Here is a 22771-nt window from a genome sequence, read left to right on the forward strand (position 1 = left end):
AGATAAGGCGCAGGTCCCCTTTGCCCTTCTTGGGAACCAGAAAGTAGTGGGAATAGCAACCACGTCCTAATTCTGGCCCTGGAACGAGCTCGATGGCGCCTTTGGCCGAGAGGGCCGTAACTTCCTCCTGCAGAAGCTGCAAGTGATCCCCCGAAATGCGGTGGCATGGCTGGTGGGGTTGCCTTGAAGGGGAGGGAGTAGCCCCTTCAGACGATTTGCAGCACCCACCTGTCCGAAGTGATGGTACGCCAGTGGAGTAGGTAATGGCGAACCCTGACCACTACTGGCGTAGAATGAGCCTGAAAGCTCGGACTAGGAAGGCTTTGAGGCAGATGCTTGCGGGAGTGGATGTGGACTGACCGGGCCTCTGTCCCCATGCACCGCCACAGCGGTTACCACGTCCGCGACCGCATTAAGGTTGGTTCTGCGGCCTGTGGCTGGACGAATGTGTGGGGGCGCCCCTTCCTTTGCCAAAAAAGGGGCAAAAAGCAGAAGTCTGCTGGCGCTGGCCCGACAGGCCCAAGGACTTGGCCGTAGTCCTGGAGTCCTTGAAACGCTCAAGCGCACTGTGTGCTTTGTCGCCAAAAAGGCGACGGCCATCGAAGGGCATGTCCATGAGTGTGTTTTGGACATCCCCTGAAAAATTGGCGTACCTCAGCCAGGCATGGAAACGGATCACCACCAGCGTGGAAATCGCTCTGCCCAGCGAGTCCGTGGTATCAAGTCCACATCGAATGGAATACCGTGCCGCATTTCACCCCTTAGCAAGAGCCTGGGCGAGCCATGTCCTGGCCTCCTCCGGACACTGAGGCAGCACATCCGCCACCGTATTCCACAGAGAGTGGGTGTAACGGCCCAAAAGGCATGCGGTAATAATACACCGTAACCCTAAAACTGACGGAGGAGAACAGTTTCTTCTCAAACTGGTCTAGCCTTTTGGATTACCGAATTGGGGGAGCAGACGGGAATGCAGTCTGGGACGTAGAGGTCTGATCAAGAGGCTCTCGGGAGTGGGGTGCACGGACAGGAAGCAGGGGTCGCCCGGAGCCGGGCAGTGGCGTCGGGCCACATTCCGATCCACAGGGGGCACGGCGCTGGGCCTGGACCAAGTGTCCATCAGAACGACGGAGAGTGCCTCATTGAACGGCAGCATAGGCTCCGAGGAGCTTACTGGCGGTTGAAGCACCTCAGTGAGGAGATTAGTCATCACGGCCGCAGCAGGGAGCTCAAGAGCCAAGGCCTTGGCTGCTCTACGCAACACAGCACCATATGTAGCACCCTCCTCAGTAGCCACGGAGGGAGAAGAGATGAAACCAGTGTCAGCGATATGTCAAGACCACTGGCCTCGCCCAGCTCATCTGCCCAGTCCTGACTTAACTGACACTGTTGTGCCAGAGGGTCCTCAGACCCCTCCCAGTCCTCCCCTTCATCTGTGTCCTGATAAACAGGCATAAAGGGCTGAGTCGGGTCGGTGGTGAAGGCCTCACCCGTAGACATCGGCGACAGATCCGGACCAGGGCTGAAACCGGGGACGGGGTCATCTGAGGACGGCACCGGGAGTGGCACCCTAGGGGTCGGCGCCATTGGAGGAGTCGTGAGGTCGACTGGCGTCGACCGGGATCCAGGCCTGGATCCTGTGGCGTTGGGACCGAAGTTGCCGACGGCGCCGGGAAGAAGCCGCCGGCACGCTAGGGCCCCCAGTCGGGTCCGTGGAGCCCGAAGGCACACCGGCGGGCCTCGACGGCGGAAAGAGAGTCCTCATGGCCACGAGGAAATCTCAAATCTCGCCCAGAGTTGTGTGAAGCCCAGGGACCGGAGGGTGTGGGGCAGGAACCGACTCCTGCGGCTCCGGTGGGGCCACCCGAACCCTCAGCCGAGTCGCGCAACTGGCGAGGGGAGTCAGAAGTGCGATGTCGCTTCTTCGACTTACCGGAAGACTTCGAGCCTGACGAGTGGTGATGGCTCGATGAGCGTCGATGGCTGCGACTCCACGACCGGTCCCTCTACTTCCTCCTCAACCGGGACCTCGAACGGTGTGGAGCCGCCGGCCAGAGCTCGAGAAGCTTACGGGACTGCTCCCGCCTAGCTTTCGAGGTCAAGGCCCGGAAGTCGGGAGACGACTTGTCGTCGTGGTCGGCCCCGAGACAGAAACACCTGCGGTGGGGGTCGGTCACCGACATCAGTCGGTGACAGGCATCTCACGGTTTAAATCCAGGTATCCCTACTGGCACCAGGAGTCGAATCAACTCAAAAAGATAGTAAAAATAGACCTAAAAAGTTAGTCAAAAAGTGAATAAGGGTACGATCTCTTCTCGGATCTGCGCTTGCTGGCGCGGAAAAAAGAAGAACGGACGTCAGATTTTTGGGAGCTTTTGTAATCAATAAAAAGGATTCTTTTTAAATGATCCAATATCACGATTTTTGGCAAATCGTGAAAATATCAAATTTGTAGAGGGTGCGACTAAGCGACCAATGGTTCAAATATAGTGCCCGGTCCGAATTCGATGCTGCGATTATCCCCATTCTAAAACATCTTTTAGATTAAGGCTCCAGCCTTTTTATTTGTGTGCAGGTGACCCAGTGTTTTTTGCTTTCTGCCAATTTCCCTCCAGGCCAGAGTTCCACTTTCACTTTACCTATTGCATAAGCAAAGAGAGCTTCTTACGATGGCAGCACTAGTGCAGTCCATTTTATTTTAATTTTGATGCTATGGTTTTGCTGTGCCTCAATAAATAGATTTTTTTTTTTTTTTGGTGTAAGAAGTTTATTGCATCTTTCATAGTAATAATATACATGTTTGCGCCTACAACCTCATCAGGCCGGCTATGCAGTTGCATCATTCGCAAATTATTCTCTTGTGTACACGGCCCATCAGCCGACATCCGTGGGACCGGCGGCGTTGTAGGAAATAGCATTGGAAACATAGAGCAGTGCTATGAATGTAGTCAATCATGTTTGTTATCTTACTTTTTCTTTTATACTTTTTCCAGTAAATTGGCAAGACAGTTAAAGAACTCTGAGAATAAAGACCACTGTGTCACAGCATCCCCCCCACCCCCCATTACAAGTTAACATTTTATCACTACATTCCATTAACCCTGTTGCAGTCCTTGCTATGAGTCATCATTATTGCATGCCGTTTCTTGTTCTAATAAATAGGTACGTAAATACATCCAATAGTCTCTGGGACGTGACCTGACCGGCAACTCTTCCTCGTAAGTGACCAGCGTATCCCGGTAATATGTTAAATCTTCCAGCTAGCGTTTGCTATTCCAGTGCATAGACACCCTCCGTTTGGCCAGTAGCAGTGCCACCACACAGAATGTGCGCTTTTGCGCTCTCAGCTGTGGAACAATACCCAACAAGCAAACTTTGGCCCTACATGGCAGTGGCGTCCCAAGCATTTCGCTTAGAGCTTGCATCACCTGCTCCCAAAATCCTGCCACCTGGCGACAGTGCCATGCCAAATGCATGAAGTCCGCATTTTCCTGTCTACATCTAACACAGTTGGAGTCATCCCTTAGTCCGTATCTGTATAGCCTCATGGGGGTATAGTACATTTGATGCAGATACTTGTAGTGAATTATCCTCAAGTTCCCATTTGGCGTCAGCATGCCAGTGAGCAGGCAGGCAGTTAACCATTCGTCATCTGTGAGTGGCTCCTCTAGTGCAGCATTCCATTTGTCTCTCACCCTCTCAGTGTTCCCTCCTATGTCTCGTTGTTTGCTTGTGTATAACTTCGATACCAAGTGGGAAGCCGTAGGTGTGGCGAGTACTAACTGCAAGGGTGTCAGGGTCTTGGGTTCTTCCAGGTAATCTGGGAAATGTTATTTTATCGCCCTTTGCAACCTGTAGTATGTAAAACTAAATAACAGTGTCGGAGTGCTAATATATTCCAATTTGTCTAGTGTCTGAAAGATCCCATTTTTGTATAAGTCGCCTAATTTGTCTATCCCAGCACACTTTAGCAAATCCATGCCAACCTGTTCCTGCGTGACTGAGAGTGCCGGATGATGCGCTAGTGGAAGTGCAGGTGCATAAAGCGGCAAGCTATCAGCAGCTTTTCCCATCAGTCTCCACGCTTCCGTGGTAGTGTTGACCGGGTTAATATCATGGTCATGTAGTTTAAGCCTTTTGTGTGGTAATATGCTAGTCAGTGGGATCGGGTCTGCATCCCCTGCCTCCACCGCCACATTTGTCAGGAAGGGTATTTCGTGGTACCAGTAGTGCGCGAATTGCGCCTGAGTGTATATGTAATATAGATCTAAATCTGGGACTTTGAAACCTCCCTGAGCAAATGGTAGTGTCATAGTGTGTAATTCCAACCTGGCCTGTTTTCCTGCCCAGAGCAGATTAAACACCAGTTTTTTAAGGTTTCGTAAGACCTCCGCAGGTGGCTTTATTGGGATACTATTGAATAAATAGAGGAACTTCGGCAGGAGCACCATTTTGATTATCGCCACTCTGTCCGCCAGGGACAACGGCAATTTATTCCATCTGGTAACCTTTTCTTCCAAGGATGCCATCGCTCTGCCATAATTAGTACGTATGACCAGCTCCGGGTCTCTGTGGAACCAGACTCCTAAATAATTGGTCGGCTCATCCGACCATTCTAGAGGATCGTCCAGGGCCGCGGGGTGCGTACCATCTGTCAACGCTAATATAAGGGATTTGGCCCAATTTATCTGTAATCCCGAGTGCTGACCGAACTTGATATATTCTCTTAACAAGGGATTATGGTGCTGTTCCGGATTTTTTACATACAACACCATATCATCGGCATAAAGCGAGATGTGCATGGGGCGTGTCGGGAGCTGTATGGACGAGTAGTGGTGATGTTGACGGATTTTGCAAGCCAGAGGTTCCAATATTAAAGCAAAAAGCATCGGTGAGAGTGGGCACCCCTGTCTGGTGCCTCGACAGATCGGAATGGGCTCCGATACATATTTGTTATATATTTGTTTGCGTGCTGTTAAGTTCATGTATAACACCGTGATCCACCCCAGAAATATATGTGGAAACCCCATGCGCAACAGTACAGCGTTTAGAAATGGCCAGTCTATTGTGGCAAACGCTTTAGCCGCGTCTAACAGTACTGCCACAGCTTTAATTTCTGGTGCCAGGTAGTGGGCTAGTGCAAATAATGTACGCGTGTTATGCGTGGTGGATCTATCAGGTATGAAGCCGGACTGGTCAGGACGTATCAACAAGGGCATCAGCGGTTTGAGTCTATCTGCCAATAGGCTTGCTATGATTTTTTGTCAACGTTTATGAGTGAGAGGGGGCGATAGGAATCGCACTTATCCTCCTCTTTCCCCGGCTTCAATAATGCAATAAGCATTGCCTCCCTCATTGACGCTGGTAGAGTCTGTGCCTCGTGTGCCGCTCCATACAATCTTACTAAATATGGGGCTAGTAAGTCCGCGAACATTTGATAGAATCCCGTCACTAACCCATCTGGCCCTGGCGCCTTGCCATTCGGTAGCCTTTTAATAGTGTCCGTGACTTCTTCAACTGTTATAGGGCGAGCTAGGTATTCCCTGTGCCCATCAGCTAGCCATGCAATCTCCACATCTGCCATGTAGGACAGTAGGTCCTCTTGTGGCATCGATGGGCGTGCCTCAAAGTGCACCATAAGTGGCCATGAATTCTCCTGTTATCCCCTTAATGTCCCTCGTGACACTTCCTGCCCAGGTTCGTATAGCTGTGATATTTTGGGGTGAACGTCCTGAGCAAATTTTGTCAGCTAGGGCTCTGCCCCCTCTCCGTACATTCTAGCAGTTCTACGTTTGGACACATATTTAAGCTCAGTAGTAGCCAGTAGTGTTTGTATTTCTCCCAATATTTTAGTGTCGCCTGTTTGTGTATAACTTTGTCCCAAAGCGTGGATGGTGCTCTCACGCGTTTGTAGTTGTTGTCTAATGTCCTTCAGTATGCCCGTGGATGTACTTATGCACACCCCTCGTATCGTGGCCTTAAACGCTTCCCACAATAGGCAAGGGTCCTCGGTCGTGGGGCCATTCAGGTCAAAGTAATCTACCATTGCCTTATGTATGGTGTCTACGTACAATGGGTCTCGCAATGCCGCAGCATTAAAACGCCATGTGAATGGTGGTGGCTCGTAGTTTGGGATATTCATCTCTATGAGCACAGGGCTATGGTCCGAAAGTGTTCTTGGGAGATGTTTTATATGAGTGGCCCATGAGATCACGTCCTGTGTGCCTAGCCAATAATCCAGTCTGGACCAGATGTTGTATGCTGCGTTAACGTGTGTTGCTATTACCTCCCCCGGGTGATGAGCCCTCCACACATCAGCCATGTTTAAGTCTTCCATAGCATCTTGTATCATTGCTCTCGCTCTGACATGTGGTTCCAATGTGCGTGGAGTCCTATCTAATCCGTCCCGCAGTGCTACGTTGAAATCACCACCCCAAAGTATATGTTCTACCTGGAGATCTGCAATGATGTTCCACACTTCCCTAAAGAACCCTGGATCGTCTATATTAGGGCCATAAGTGTTTACCAACGCCATCTGCCTCTGCCTCAACGTGCCCACCACAATGACGTATCTACCCTCGTGGTCTCTGTGTGTGCTGGAAATCTTAAAGTGTATCCCCTTCCGTACTAAGATGCTAACTCCTCTAGAATAAGAGGAGTAATTTGAGCTGGTGACTGACTCCGCCCATCTAGCGCCCAGACTGGATGTAGTGGCAGCTGCTATATGCGTTTCCTGCAAAAAGGCTATGTCAATATGTAATTGATCAAAGTACGCAAATATCTGCCGAATTTTTTTGGGGTTGCCTAGGCCTCTGACATTCCACGTTATAATTTTTAATGCGTGAGATCGTGTCACAACATTGAAAGTAGCATGTGCCAGTTCGTGTTAGGAGCCACCCACGCACATGGTATGCCTGCAGTTTGTCGCATCTCTCGATGCAAGATTATGAGTTTGAGTCTGGTGCAATGTTTTCAATAAATAAGGAGGTCGCCATGCTTCTCAGACACAGTGATTGAACTTGAACAACACCCAGTTCCCACGCCCACCCTCCACCCACTTTAGCACCCAAACTGTGCCAAAGCCTTCCCTTCAAAACAGTTAACCCCGTAGTAGAACTTGAGTTGGGGCGCACCCTCTTGGGGGTGTCACCAGGTACACACATCTCCATCCACGTAGTGGACGTGGACAGAAGCATGCGCTCTAGTCAATAATTCGCAAGAATGTCCTTAATCCCCTCCATCCACCCCTCACAGGCTATCAACTTCACAATGCAACATAACCTCTCTTGAGTGCGCTTGCCGAATTGTAGTAGTTCAGTGCGCTAAGGTTCAGGTGTGCAAGTCTATCCCTGTCGTTTCGTCCAGTAGGACCATGCAGTACAGTTCAAATGTTCGGCCATGCACACGAGGTCCAACCCCAGTAAGCCCCATAACCACTGAGTTCAGAGTACTTTTCTCAGTATGGTGCTTCATAGTGCAACGTAAGCCATACCGCCTCTCCCATAACCCTGGCTTTCAATGCATTATCAGTTTACTCACTGCATAAAGTACCACCTTGTGTTCAGACAGCCAGCGTGTGTCACGTACATGGTTCATGTGAGTCCCCGCCGCCGTGCAGCGGTCCATTTCAAGTGCAGTCCACTGGCCCCATGAGAGTGTTATGTCTGTCTGCACAGCCGCCATTCTGCAGTGTCTTCAAGATGTCTCCAGCTCCATCATGTTCTGTATTGTAGAGCGAAGTCCACTCCCTCGTTGATTCAGTCGATATCACTGGTCGGCTCGTCTCGATCCTGCGCTTTCTTCCGCTTCCCCATTTTCTTGATATACTCCTGCGCCGCTTGCACCGTTGGAAGAACAACAGGCTCACCCGCATTCGTGATTTTGAGTTTTGCCGGGTATAGCATGGCGTATTCTAGTCCAAGATCCCGCAGTTTCTTCTTCACCGGGGCAAATTCCTTGCGCGCCATCTGCACAGCCATAGTATGGTCTGGATAAAATTCCAGGGTACTTCCTTGGTATGCTATTTTGCCCATGTCTCTAGCAAGTCTGAGGATTGTGTCCCGGTCCCTGTAATTGAGCAAGCGGGCAATATTCATGCGCGGGGCTGCACCCGGTTTAGGTGCCGGTGCCAGGGAGCGGTGCACCCGTTCGACCAGGAATACTGAGGACAGTTTTTCAGCTCCAAAGATCTCCTTCAGTAACGTCTCGATGTAAGTCTCCATCTTGCCAGTGTTGGTAGATTCCGGCAGGCCGGAAATGCGAACATTATTTCGCCTAGACCTCGCTTCCTGGTCCTCCACCTTGGCCCGAAGACTCTCCAACGTTTTTTCGAAGCCTCCGCACGCTTTCATTGTGGTTCTGGAGTCGTCCTCCACTTTAGAGATCCTCTGCTCCGCCTCCACTATCCGCTTGTCATGTTTTTCTATCTTCGCTGCCATATTGTCCACTCGCTGCATCACGTTATCTAGTTTGCTGTTCATCTCCTGGAGGCTCTGTTGAATTGCCCTCAAGACTGTCTCCATGCCAGATCCCTCAGGCAGCTCTTGCTCCCCTTCCAGATCCGAGGTAGTCGCATTGTTCTTGACCTGCTTCCTGGTCTCGAATGGAAGTTTCGTCTGTTGTTTATCTGGCTTACCCATATCACCGGTGTACTTTGGAGGACTGCGCCTTAATGGGCTCACTGCCGCCGAAGCGCCCGTAGTGGATTGGTTGCGGTGAGCTGGTGTTCTAGACCCCGACAAGGTGGTAGTTTTATTCATCAGACGTAGTATGGACTTGTGTGCCCCTTTATTATTGCTCAACAGTTGTATGCGGGAGGCAGCGTCAGCGCAGTCAGATCCTCCTGCCTTACTTCAGTTCACAGGCGCCCTTCACCAAGCAGATCTGCAGAGTATTCTCAGGGTGTCCCACACATGCCTCGGCGCCAGGGTGCCCCCACTGCCGCTTCGTCGCAGGTTTTCTCGCCCTGTATATTCCAACAGGTCGGCACTTTTGCAATTTTTATAATAGTGCTAGTTTTCGCACCGTTATGCGCTTTTCGGCGTGTACTCGGTGTACAGCTCACTATCGTGTACACTGGGTAGGAGCACCAGTGTTTCCGATGCTGCAGGTGACCAGTAGCCGTTGCAGGCTGTTACCGCATCCGCTCCGCTGGCACCGCCGGGAGCGCACCCGACCTCCCCAGATGCGGCTTCGTCCGAGCAGCAGTTAAGCGCTGCTGTCCACGCTCACGTTCGTGCCGTCAAAGCAAGGTACCTCCACCTCTTGCCTTCTCCCCGCTGACCTTCCGCTCCAGCCATCCGACAATCAGATCTCTCTCACACTTGTTTCAGCGCTGCACAGACCCACGGTCTCTTCACACGCCTCCCTCGCTGTAGTGTACTTGCGTTCCAGCGCCTCCGCCATTTTGTGTCCGCTGGAACGCATCTCGTTTCGTCGCGTTCTCCTTGCCCTCAATCGCCCATGGCTGGCTCGCTGTGTCGTAGAGCGTGCAGTACCTCGGCAGGTCTCTCAGTAGGTCTGGATATTTCAATTTCGGGCTCCTAGCCGTCCCGACCATCGGCAGCAACGATCACCGGGTGCGGCCATCTTGAAGCTCCGCTCGTCCCCACACCAGCTTTCGTCGATATCTGCATCAGTTGTCGCTATATCGGCATATTACCGCCTGGAGTTTATAGGTTGCATATTCCGACGTCTATCTTGACCATTTTCGTCGCCTTTGCGGTGTCCGAAGGGGGTCAAAGGCCGCTATTTAGCTCCCGTCCGGCGGAGCTGACACACTAGCCAGCCATTCCGCAGTGCGCCCTCTAGCGCCCCCCTCAATAAAAAGATTAAAACTATAAAATAAATGAGCCGGACATTGAAAATGAGTTTATTACAAATAAGTATGAACAAATAAAGAAAGTCAAGAAAGGTACATTTTAGTCAAAGTAGCAAAAAAATGTTAACAAGCACAAACTAGTACTTCCATAAAATTGCTCTTTCCTACCAAGTCTATGTCCATTGTGTCAAAGTCCATTCCTTCATTAAGGTCTTCAATCCGCCCCTCTGATGACATCATAACATCTTCAACTATTGGCTCCTCGTCATCTTCCATCAACCCAGCACCACGTCGACTAAAAAAAAAAATTCAACAAACTTTTATTAACTATGACTTTCAATTAATACGTAATATTCTAAGAAATATTAGTAGTTTTGGTCACTAAAAATATTTTCGAGCTGCAAAGCTATTGTTTGGTACTTTCCTATCTTATGTACACTTAAAAAATATAGCCAACAGAAAGGATGCTTTAAAAAAAAACACAGGAAAGAAGGCAGAGTACTAAAGTCAAATAACTTTATTTGGTTGTTTAAACCATTGAAGTATACAGAGATTAACAATTCATCAAATTACAGTCTAAAACAAAAGAATGCGTTTCAAAAGGCTACATTTAAAATATGTAGTAAAAAGTGGTCGAAATAAAAACAGATTAAAAGGCCTAAAGGGCGAGCTTTAGTATAACAACCTCCCAGCTAAAGAGCCACATACAAAGATATTAAAAAGAAGCTTATATACAGTACACTGATTCTATTAGGCAACATATCACAAATAAGAGAGATTATTTTCTCAATGTGGCCCAGGGTAAAAGCTTCTGGCGAATAATGCAGAAGGAAAGTAAAAAGAGACTAACTGCAAAGACTAGTGGCCCTGATGTGTCAGTTTTTAAAATTCTATAAGCTATCTGATATTGCCTGGCTCCAAGATTTAAGCAGATCGGTCTAATCCACCTACTGCGTGTCAGGGGTATTTAGGGCAAAATAAAAATACATATTCTTCGGGAGCATGAAAAAATTTACATAGCCAAAAAATTAAGCATCAGAAGAAAATGTTGCGTTGTGTAGTGCCCATTCTGATTAACGAATAGCCCTTGCAGAGATTCCTTATATGAAAAATTCCCAGATGGCAAACAGCAGCAACACATTTCTGGGTTCTATGTTGAGTCACTAGTGCAAAGTGGTAGTGCTCTATTTCAGATGCAAATGTACAAGCCTCAACAGGAAGGGACGAGATCCATATTAGGTGCAACAGGCATTAATGATGTTCGAAAGACCTGAGCAGTGTAAGAAAAACAAGATTCCAAAGTCTAATCATACTTGTAAAGGAGATTTAACATTCCCTTTAAAAGACAGAACAATAGACTTCTCTATGAACCCACTTCCCAATCCAGTCAACGGAGCTTGAAATATGTTCACCACGTAACTGGCACCAAGGGACACTAAGAGATGTGACTAACCAGATCAACTTGACTTCACTAGAAGAGGAAGTATCTTTGGTACTGATGTACGAGTTACTTACCTTCGGTAAAGATGTATCTGGTAGAGACTATTCTAGACGCAGATTCCTTCACGTAGAATTATCCTCAGCTGTGAGACTGGATCTGGAAACTTTTTTTGCCACAACATCCTTGCGTGCCGTGGGGCGGGGTGACATAAGCTAACACCCAGGCGTCGTCCACGTACGTGACGTCAGCGAGGTCACATAAGACCCACCCTGGCGTGCCCACGTCAGTTTTCTTTGTAGAACTTTCCCGCACCACAACGCTGAACCACCAGATAAACTGTGGAAGCATGGGAACAGTGTGCGAAGAGCAGAAAAATTGGAAAGAAATGGTGACTAACACCACTACACAGAATAGTGTCAACACCGCAGAACCCAAAGGCAGGGAAAGAAAAAAGAACAAGCAGCGCCCTGCGCAGCCACCCTGCCTGCACATAGACAGCCTCCCACCCCTGAGCCCCAGAGGCAAGGAACATGCGTAAAAGTCATGGTACATGTAGGAAACTCACCACCCCCATCCCGAGCAAGGAAGAGGACCAGTCCCAAGAAAGACAAGGACAACATACCTCCAAGCCACCCCAACATACAGGGCAACCACCCACAAGGGACAAGAGCAAGACATGGCCAGATGACCCTTTATCAGAGGATAGCAATGGAACAAGGGAAGGGAGGGGAGGACAGGGATAGAACGCAATCCCCACCAAACCTGGAGTAGCCAGAGCGGCAGGGCACCAGAGCACCAGAAACCCATCCTCCAAAGAACCAAGGGAGGAATGAACCGCCCCAGACGGAGCCACCTGCCAAGAACAAGGAAGGCACTCACAGGAGACACAGTCCCCCCCAGAGGTGAGTACCGAAGACCAATCCAAGGGTCCTAGCAGGATAGGGGAGGAAGGGCGGGCCGTGAAGGAATCTGCGGCTAGTATCGTCTGTACCAGATACATCGTTACCGAAGGTAAGTAACTCGTACATCCGATAGAGACTACTAGCCGCAGATTCCTTCACGTAGAATAGATACCCTAGGTAAGGAGGGTCTGCAAAAGGACCCCAGCAGCCAATACAAAACAAAGGCCTCCACAGGGGATCCGATCTGTGGACCAGGCAATGGGAACCCCCACAAGCAGAACCCCACCGACCCCAAGAGGATGTAGGAGGGAGAAGAAAGCTGAAGAGGCCCGTACACTCACAGGAGAGGAACAAAGGGCAAGGTCGGAAGGGCCGGAGCACCCCACTCCCCCACAAGGCAACATTGCTTTCGCCCAATGCCAAGACAGGCAGAAGAAGACTAGAAGACCCAAGGAAGCGAGGGAAAAGGCGGCGAACCCACTCCAGATGGAAAGCAACCTGCCAGCCAGAACAGCACCGGCAGTCAAAAGCCGCCAGAAGCAAGAAGAACAGCCTGAGGCCCCAGGAAGGCCGAGTAGGCGGGGCCAGGCAAGGGAGAACACAGGATCATCCAAGACCTCAGGAGCAGGGAGAGGAGCAGATGCCCGGGCACACTACTACGAGTGGCCGCGCACATGACCTCAAGAAGCAAAAGCAACCTACATAAATACCATGGAGAACAGGCACGCAAAGGCGACCAGAACCCCTTAGCAGAGCGCAAGTCATATGACAGCTACCACTACCCCAAATAGGGTACGTTACGTCCCAAAATATGGGAACCCTTTTGGAAGAACTTCCGCAGCAGAGGAAAAAGGAAAGCTAAGGGGAAAAAAACACCCCCGCGAAAGGCTTGACAAGCAGCCCTAGCAAAGCATAAGGACTAATCTCAGGGCAAAGTCTGCGCAACAACTCCGGCAGAACACGCACACAATCAACAAAATGGGCCGTCCAGCAGCCAACAATGCCAAAGTCCCAAGGAATGACGCAAATGGCCAGAAAACACACTCCACAGCCAGAACAACCGGCCTAAGAAGGCACAGGATCAGCCCAACTCAGGAGACACTGAGAAAGGGACGGAGGAGCCTGGGCATGGAACAGGCTGCCATCAAACGGAAGGTCGCTGAGTCGCTCCCGAATATTTTCAGGGAATACTCCGTCCCGAAGCCAAGCATGACTATGGAGAGCGACTGAGGAAGCCATGGCCTGGTCCAGCACCTCTGAGATGTTCAGAGAGGAGAATAAACGCAGCAAGCTCCCGGCCATCCAACGCATGATGCCTTAAGTCCACCTGACCAGTCTCCTGGGACGCTGCGGATCCCAGAGACTTAGCAGAGTCCCACAAACAGGAGGAGGCCCTAACCAGAACACACAAGGTGTTAAGGGCCAGCAGGGCAGCACTTGCCGAGGCGAACATGTTGCGGCCCCAAGAGTCCAGCCAGCGGGCCTCCCGGGATGGCGGACTCAACAGTGGTGGCAGGGAGGGAAAAGCAGTCCGCAAAAGAGGGCTGGCGACCGAGGGGTGAAGGGAAAGACATGCCGGGTCATGCGGCGCCGGGAGGTGCCGGTGCAGAAGATGCTGAGGCACCGGTTCCCCTGAGGCAGGAAGCCTCCAAGCCCCACTTAAGGAAGAAAGGAGCGAACCTTCAGAGGGAAGTAAGATTTCCCTCCCACCGGATCCCTGGTGGAGCACCTCCAAGCGATGGTCCGCCGGAAAGTGAGCCACCGGGTCACCCATGCGCAGGATGCCCACAGCCGTGGACACTACATGAGCAAAGGCTGCACCCGCCTCCCTAGGGCCTGTGGCAGAGAAAGCAGCTCCTCCGTGGGCGACGGCTGCAAACTAAGGTGGCCGTCCCCGAGCACAAGCGGATGGGCAAGGGCCAGACCTGGAAGTCAGAGGGAGCCGAAGAATGAGGGACCTGCTGCTCTTCTGACAAACACCTCTGCCTCAAGCCTCTGTGCGCCGCGGGGGCTGAACCACGTGACTCCGCTCTTTGTCCGTGGGTGTGACGTCAGCACGGTCACATAAGCTCCAACCCAGCGCGCCGTCAGTTCGCTTCTGAGAACTTTTCTGCGCCACAACGCGGAGCCATCACAAACAAAAACTGTGAGAATATGGGAACAGTGTGCGAAAACAATCAGAAACAGAAAGGGAAGAAACGAATGGCGAGGAACACCACCACTCGGGAGAGTGCCAGGCACTGTGGCACCGAAAGTCAAAGAGGGAAGAGAAGAGCACAGCTACTGCGAAGCAACCCTGCAAGAAAACGAGACATCCACCCTTAGGGCAGAAAAGCATGAGAAAAAACATCACAGCAGACGAAAGAGGCCTGCAACCCCAGTCTATAAATCAGTGAGGGGCAACAAGGCCAAAACAGAAGAGTAACAGCAACTTACCCCAAGACAACACCAGCAAGGAGAGGCGCATTCCCTGTAAAGAGCTAAGGGTTGAGGCGCAGCCAAGAGACCCCAACTAAGAGGACTGCAGAGGAGTCAGAAATTTCAAGCAATGAAATAGAGAGAAGAGCATGAGTAGGCCCCACACTGGAAGACCAGGGTGCAGAGAAGCAGAAGTACCCATGAACCCACCAACCAATCACCAGAAAGGAAGGAGTGTACCAAACAAACAGAACAAGCATTCCACTAGGGAGAAAGTGAAAGAGGGCACTCGCAGAAGACAAAACCACCCAGCTTGCAGAAGACCAGGCTGAAGGTCCTTGCAGAATGGGGAGGAAGGGCAGGTCGTGAAGGAATCTGTGGTTACAATCATTTCTACCAGATACATCGTTACCGAAGGAAAGTAACTTGTAAATCTGATAGAGACTACTAGCCAGAGATTCCTTAACGTAGAATAGGTACCCTAGCCATACCCAGAAGGGAGGAGGGCCTGCGAGAGAGCCTTCCAGTAGGAAGAAACAGAGGGCCCCAGCAGGGGATGTGTAATGGGGACAAATAGGGGTGGCCCAGCCCCCACCAAGCAGAAGGAAGCAAGGACATGGCGAAGGGAGGCCAGGATACCCCATGCCCATCCAAAGTACAAGGGACATCTGCCAGAAAGCCCCGGAGGGACAGACAACGGCAGAGGAGTACCGAGGAAGAAAATAATCACCCCAAACTCCAAGGAGAAGAGGCAAAAATGGAGGCAAATCCCTCCACAGAAGAACACACATAGTGAAGGGGCCAGCTAAACCGGCCTCAGCCTAGAGTCAGCGGACAAGGCAGGATCGGCTCCATAGCCAAGAAAGGCAGGCGTGAGATGAAAGACGTAGTCTTGCAAGGTTCCAGCAGAACAAGAGGCAGGAACACAAGGGCATACGCCAAGGCCATGAAGCAGAGCGCTCATACCAAGCTGAGCGCAAAACGAAGGCAAAGACCAGGAAAATCCAGAACAACCCCTAAAGGGAGACCGTTCCAGACATAAATCGACCCACGAAAAGAAGTGGGGCCAGCTAGAAGAGGAGAAATACGTAGGACGGACTTAAGCCGTCAAACAGAACACAGGAAAATACCAAGAAATCCTATCCCCAATGGAGCACCAGACAGAGGGCCGGGCCGAAACGCCGTACAAAAAAGGGTGGAAACACCTGAACCTGGAGCAGCGCAAGCTACGCCCAGACAAACATCAAAGAAACCACACCAGCGGTATGAAGCGACGCCAGGAAAGGCGAGGAACCCGCAAAATTGAGTCCACACCCTCCCAGCGTAGGACAGAGCTATACAATAGATACAAGTACTCCACTTAGGGTATGACACGTCCCAAAGACAACATGGTAACCACTCTTAGGGAAATAATCCTGCATCAGAGGACAAGAACATAAGGACCTGCGTTAAGAACCAGACAGCTTATCAATCAGCCAAAAAATGCACAATTGCCAGAGGGGCTGTACCAGCAGCTAACAGTAGAGAGGGGCCAACCTAGGGACCCAGAAGGCACGTCAAACCACACAGAACACACAGACAGGCCAATCAAGACACTAGATACCAGAAAAAAAGTGGGATAATGCCTCTCATCAAACCCAGGAGGATCCCAAGCCAAGCGTAAGGAGGGGGAAGAGGACGGAGCCCCACAAGGAGACATTGAATGGTGGAGTCCGCCTGGGTGTTAAACAAAAGAACACCATCAAAAGGCAGGTCAACTATACGCTCCCTAATATTCTCAGTAAAGACACCATCCCGCAACCAAGCATGGCGATGAAAACGCGGCCAACTCCCGACCATCCAACACATGGTGCCGTAGATCAGCGCGTGCACCTTCGTTGGGGACGCGAGACAGAAGAGACTCCACAAAATCCCACAGGCAGGAGGGAGCCCTGGCAAAACACACAAAGTGTGTTGAGCGCTCGCAAAGCAGCACTGGAGGAAGCGAAGATGTTACGCCCCCATGAATCCAACCACCGGGCCTCTCATGACGGAGGAAACAACATTAAAGGCAAGGAATGAAATGCAGTCTGCAGAAGAGGGCCCTGGGTAGAAGGGTGGATATTGCGGAGCAGGACGGTGGCGGTGTAGGAGCGGCGGAGGCAGTGGATCATCCGTAGCAGAACATCCCCAAGCCCCCAGAAGAGAGTTGTGGAGCGAAGCTTAGAATGGAAGTAGCAGCTCCCATCCACCAGAGCCCTGGTGGAGAAATTCCAACAGATGATCCGCAGGGAATGGGGTGACTGGGTCACCCATTCGCAAAATGCCAGCGGCGTGGAAATAGCCCGAACGCACAAGTTACTACTTGTGTAACGATATATCTGTAAGATATCTGTAGATTCCTTCCCTTAGAATATCCCCAGGCGTCAGACTGGATCCGGAAAGTTTTGCTTAGCAGTACCCGTTGCACGTCAGTAGGTGGCGTCCTGCGGGTCCGCGTCCGTCACTGCTTCGTCAGCGCCGAAGATGACGTCACGTAGAGTACTTAGGCGCGGACGTCAGTTCTGTACACGACTTTCCACGCCAGGAACGTAGAGCCATGCAAGATACTGACAATTGGTGCAAAAAACTAGGGCCTGAAAGGGATGAACTTAACCAGAGAAATCAGTTCGCCAAACGGGGAGGATGGGTAAGGAATCTATCACTAACTAATGTCTCTTACAGATACATTGTTACACAAGTAGTAACTTGTGCATCTGAAAGAGACACGTTAGTGATAGATTCAATACCTTAGAATAGATACCCCAGCAATACCAACCCCGGTGGTGGGTCTGCGAACAAGATTACACCAGCAAGTCACGGAGCACAGAACGGCCAAAGAAGCAGACTCTCCGGACAGGACTGTCAAGGCAGTAGTGCTTGGTAAATGTGTGCAGCGAGGCCCATGTAGCTGCCTGACAAATGTCCTGCAAGGGAACACCACGCCCCAACGCAGTAGTGGCTGCAGTTTCCCTGGTGAAATGGGCAAGCAGTCCCACAGGAGGCTCCTTGTTGGCCAAAGAGAACCATGCTTTGATGCACAGAACGACCCACCGGGAGATGGTCCCTTTGTGCACGGCCCGACCTTTTTTGGCGCCTACGTAGCCAACAAAGAGCTGATCAACCACCCGGTATCGCTGTGTAAGCTGCAGATAGAAAGCGAGCGCCCGTTTTGGGTCCAGACGGTGGAGCCTCTCTTCCTCTCTGGAAGGATGAGGAGGCGGAAAGAAGGTGGGCAAAGTGATAGTCTGCCCGATGTGGAAGGGCGTGACAACCTTTGGCAAGAAAGAAGGATGGGTCCTCAGAACCACATTGTCCGGATGAATAGAAAGGAAAGGAGGTTTGGAAGAAAGAGCCTGGAGCTCACTCACTCTTCTGGCAAAGGTGCTTGAAGAGAGCGCACATCAGAAAAGTCAAGACAAGATTCAAGTCCCACTGAGGCATTATGAAGGGTACGGGTGGAAACGTATGCGTAATGCCTTTAAGGAAACGGTTAACAACCGGGGACTTAAAAAGAGAAGGCTGATCAGGAAGCAGTAGAAAGGCGGAGATGGCCGAAAGATAACCTTTGATAGTGCCCAGAGCAGAGCCATGCTGGGCCAAAGAGACAAGGAACAGAAGAACCTCAGAAAGAGGGGCAGAAAGAGGATCCACAGCCCTTGCTGTGCACCATGTCACAAACCTGTTCCACTTGCAGGCGTACACCGTTTTGGTGGAGGAACGCCTGGCTGCCAGAACGACATCACAGATTTCGGGAGTAAGATCAAAAGGTGTCAACTGTAACTCTTCAATCTCCACGCAGGGAGGTGGAGGCTGGACAGGTTCGGGTGGAGGACCGTTCCCTGCTGCAGCGACAGAAGATCCTCCCGAACAGGCAGACGGATCGACGCTCATACCGAGTAGCTGGGGAAACCAAACCCTTCGAGCCCAGTCCGGAGCCACAAGAATGACTTGGGCCGGTCGCGCCTGATCTTCAGCACTCCGGGCAGAAGTGGTATAGGCGGAAAGGAGTACAACTCCACTCTCAACGAAAAACCTCACCAAGTGAGTGCCGCCTTGGAAATTCCAACGCACAGAACTGATGACATTGCGCGTTCTCTTCAGTGGTGAATAGATCTAACAAAGGCTCTCCCCATCGCTGAAAGAAACCTTACGCCACCTCCGAGTTCAGACGTCATTCGTGAAGCATCAGCGGCTGAGTTTGTCCGCCCTGGCGTTCAGAGAAACTGCCAGGTGTTAAACAACCAAGGTAATGCTTTAACGTTCCAGCCATGTCCAGAGGCGCAGAGCCTCCTGGCATAGGGTCCAAGACATAGCATCCTGTTTGTTGCAATACCACATGGCGGTGGTGTTGTCCGTGAACACCTGCACTACACTTACCCGGACAGAGGGAAGGAATGCCTTCAGTGCAAGTTGGATCGCCTGCAGCTCCAGAAGGTTGATATGGAGCCGGGACTCCGCCAGAGACCAGAGGCCCCTGATCTCTGCCACTCCCAAGTGGCCTCCCCATCCCCGGAGGGACGCGACCGTCACCACTGTGTGCTCCGGTTACGGAAGGGGGAGAAATCGACCACTGACCTAATCGCGATTCGTGAGCCACCACTGCAACTGTTGTGCAGTGTCCTCCGAGATCTGAACACGGTCGGACAGGTTGCCCTGATGTTGCGCCCACTGGAACTTCATCTCCCACTGCAGAGCCCGCATAAGCCACCTAGCATGTGTCACCAGTAGGATGTACGAGGCCATCAGGCCCAGAAGCCGGATGGTCATCCTGACCGAAACCAGGGATAGAGGCTGAAAGATCGGAATCATAGCATGAATATCCCGGACTCGCTGCTAAGGAGGATAAATCCGAAACAGCATTGTATCCAGAACCATTCAGATGAAGGGGAGCTCCTGAGAGTGAGACTGCGACTTCGGCATGTTGATGGAGAACCCCAGCAAATGCAGGCAGTCGGCCATAATCTGGAGGTGGCCGACGACTGCCTGGGGCGAGCCCGCCTTCAACAACCAGTAGTCGAGGTAGGCGAAGACTGACATTCCTGACCTGCGCAGATAAGCCGCAACCACCGCCATCACCTTTGTGAACACACGAGGGGCACTGGTAAGGCCGATGGGGAGCTCAGCAAACTGAAAAAGCTTGTGGCCTACCGTGAACCGCAGGTAACACAGGTGGGCCAGCAGGAAAGGAATGTGAAAATAAGTCCAACGCCATCATCCAGGGCCGAGGGCAACCAGGACTTGAGCCAGGGTCAGCAATTTGAATTTCTCCTTCTGGAGGAAGCGATTGACGTCCCTGAGGTCCAAGATGGGACGCAGGCCCCCCCTTGTCCTTCTTGGGGGCCAGCAATTAGTGGGAATAACAACCACTCCCTACTTCCGGACCTGGAACACGCTCGATGGCCCCCTTGGCCAAGAGGGTTGTAACTTCCTCTCGCAGAAGACTCAAGTGATCCCCCGACACGCGGTGGTACTGCGGTGGCATGACTGGAGGGGTCACCGCGAAGGGGAGGGAGTAGCCCCTTCGGACGATTTGCAGCACCCACCTGTCCGAAGTGATGTTGCGCCAGTGAAGGAGGTGATGGCGAACCCTGCCCCCCACTGGCGTCGTGTGGGCCTGAAGGCATTGGAGGCGGATGCTGCGTGGGTGGATGTGGACTGGCCTCACCGTTGTCCCCGGGCACCGCCAGGGCGGTTACCACGTCCACCACCGCACTGGATGTTAGTCTGCGGCCCGTGGCTGGCAGGACGTGTAGGGGCGCCCCTTCCTTGGCAACGAAAGTAGCGAGAGGCAGCAGGTTGCTGGTGCGGGGCCGACAGGCCCAAGACTTGGCCGTAGCCCTGGAGTCCTTAAAGCGCTCAAGCGCACTGTCTGCCTTGTCGCCAAAGAGGCGACTGCCATCAAACGGCATGTCCATAAGGGTGTTTTGGACATCAGCCGAAAAGTTGGCGGACTTCAGCCAGGCGTGGCATCGAATCGCCATAGTCGTTGCCATCGATCTACGTAGCGAGTCAGTTGTATCCAGTCCACATCGGATAGAATACCGTGCCGCATCTCGACCCTCCGCAAGGGCTTGGGAGAGTTTAGTCCGGGCCTCCTCTGGACATTGTGGCAGCACGGCCGCGACCGTGTCCCATAGAGAGTTGGTATAACGGCCCAAGAGGCACGTGGTATTAAATGACCGCAACCCCAAACTTAGGGAGGAGAACCTTTTCTTTCCGTACTGTTCCTACCTCTTGGATTCCCGATCGGGGGAGCCGTCGGGAATTAGTTCTGGGAGTTAGAGGCCTGGATGACGAGGCTCTCTGGATGGGGGGCATGGACAGGAAGCAAGGGTCGACCCGGAGCCGGGCGGTGGCGTCTGGCCACGTTCCTATCTACAGGCGGACCTGTAGGGGACCTGGACCAGGTGCCCAGAAGAACGTCAGATAAGGCCTCATTAAACGGCAGGCAAGGCTCCGAGGAGACTGCCTGCGGTTTAAGGACCTCAGTGAGGTTAGTCCTCACGGCCGTGACGTGGAGTTCAAGGGATAAGGCCTTAGCCGCCCGCGTCAACACCACACTATAGGCAGCTCCCTCCTCCGTAGCTACGGACGACTCTGGCCCCGCGACCGGTCCCTCGACCTCCTTCCAGGCCGGGACCTCGAACGGCACGGGGCCGACTGCCGGAGCTCGAGGCCCTTGCGTGACCGCTCCCGCCTAGCCTTCAAGGCCCGGCAGTCGGGTCACGACTTGTCGTTGTGGTCGGGCCCCAGCAATAGGGCTCGGTAACCGACATCAGTCAGCTGTAGTCGACGCAGGGTTTGAACCCGGGCATCCCTACCGGTACCGTCTGAGTCGGTAGACTTGAAAAGGTAGATCAAAAAGATCCAAAATGTTTAGTCAAAAATGGACTAAAGGGTACCACTTTCTCCGGACCTGCGCTTGCTGGCGTGGAAAAAAAGAAAAACTGACGTCAGCGCGTGAGGGCGGCGTCCAAGTACTCCTACGACGTCATCCCGGCGCCAACAACGCCGCAGACGACGCCTACTGATGTGCATGGGTACTGCTACGCAAAATTTTCCGGATCCAGTCTGAAGCCTGGGGATATTCTAAGGTAGGGAATCTAATACTAACCTTTTTCTTTCAGATCTAACTAGCATCTTCAAAATAGGAGGGGCAGGCTTGATAAAGATCCAGATCATTTGGAGTCATGGGCTCTGTGTCATATGCATATCATGGGTAAGGATCCCCTAATGACTATCCCAATCCCCCAGTGTTTGTTCTTGGTGAAACTGGAGATGAAGCATTGAGAGGGTTGTTGTTGCAAAGTCATCCTGTGCCCTGGGCACCCCCGAACTTTTTGCTGACTGGAACTGGTGGTAACTGACTCTGACTGACCCTGGGCTCTGTTTATCCAGGCCCAAGGCCAGTGCCAAGCTAAAAGGAACACATTAGAATAGAGTTAAGACACCCAACATACACTATGGTATGGTGGGGTACCCCCTGTAATTGGCATGACCTACCACCTAAGCCCCTAGTATGTAATAGGGCAGGGGGTTGAAACTACCTAAACGTCTCCAGTATCCTGGGGCATGGCAGTTTAGAGGCCAGCAGATTATCTGCACCAGCATGTGTGCAGTGCTGAAGCCTGAGGTCAGTTTAAAAGCTGCACAGGTGGCCAGGACAGCTTTTAAACCTTAAATTGTGCCCAAACTCGACTTTGGGAGTAGGGGCCCTTAGAAATTAGAAACCTACCATGTTTTTGAATATTAGGGACCCCCAGGGTCACCCCTTGGTATCTGAAGGAATAGAGAGAGACCCCTTGTAAAACCACCCCTTGGTATCCCAGGGGTGGGGGTCAGTTATCTATAAGGAGCGCGCTTACAAAATGAGTTTTTTTATATGCCTGGGTAAAGTTTACATTTCACTCCACACATTGTATTAAAGTGCTGCTCAAATTCGACTTTGATGCTAGAAGGATTGGGTAAGGATGATCTGCAATATTTCTGCAGATTCAGAACCCCTGAAGTCTCCCCTAGTTGCACAGGGGGTGGGGGTACTGTAGAAATTAGGGGAATGCTTATTAAATATGGTTTTACAAGCCCTGGTTCTTGAAAAGTGGCCCAGGTCATTTTCCCTATTGCAAACCCCATGGCCCATAGGTTTACATGGTAGGAAGTGATTAATAAATA

General features: G+C 51.6%; 1 protein-coding gene across 2 annotated transcripts in view; it reads right to left on the reverse strand.

Annotated features, from left to right (window-relative positions):
- Nucleotides 1-22771, reverse strand: part of STAG2 (STAG2 cohesin complex component) — a 1316830-nt gene that overhangs the window by 39803 nt on the left and 1254256 nt on the right. For both annotated transcript variants that reach the window (XM_086918500.1, XM_086918501.1), the window contains one exon: nucleotides 9986-10112. In XM_086918500.1, the coding sequence (XP_086774626.1) occupies nucleotides 9986-10112 (127 nt within the window). The remainder of the gene's footprint in view (nucleotides 1-9985; nucleotides 10113-22771) is intronic.

The sequence above is a fragment of the Lissotriton vulgaris genome, chromosome 4_1, assembly GCF_964263255.1.
Source record: "Lissotriton vulgaris chromosome 4_1, aLisVul1.2, whole genome shotgun sequence".
Classification (NCBI taxonomy): Eukaryota; Metazoa; Chordata; class Amphibia; order Caudata; family Salamandridae; genus Lissotriton; species Lissotriton vulgaris.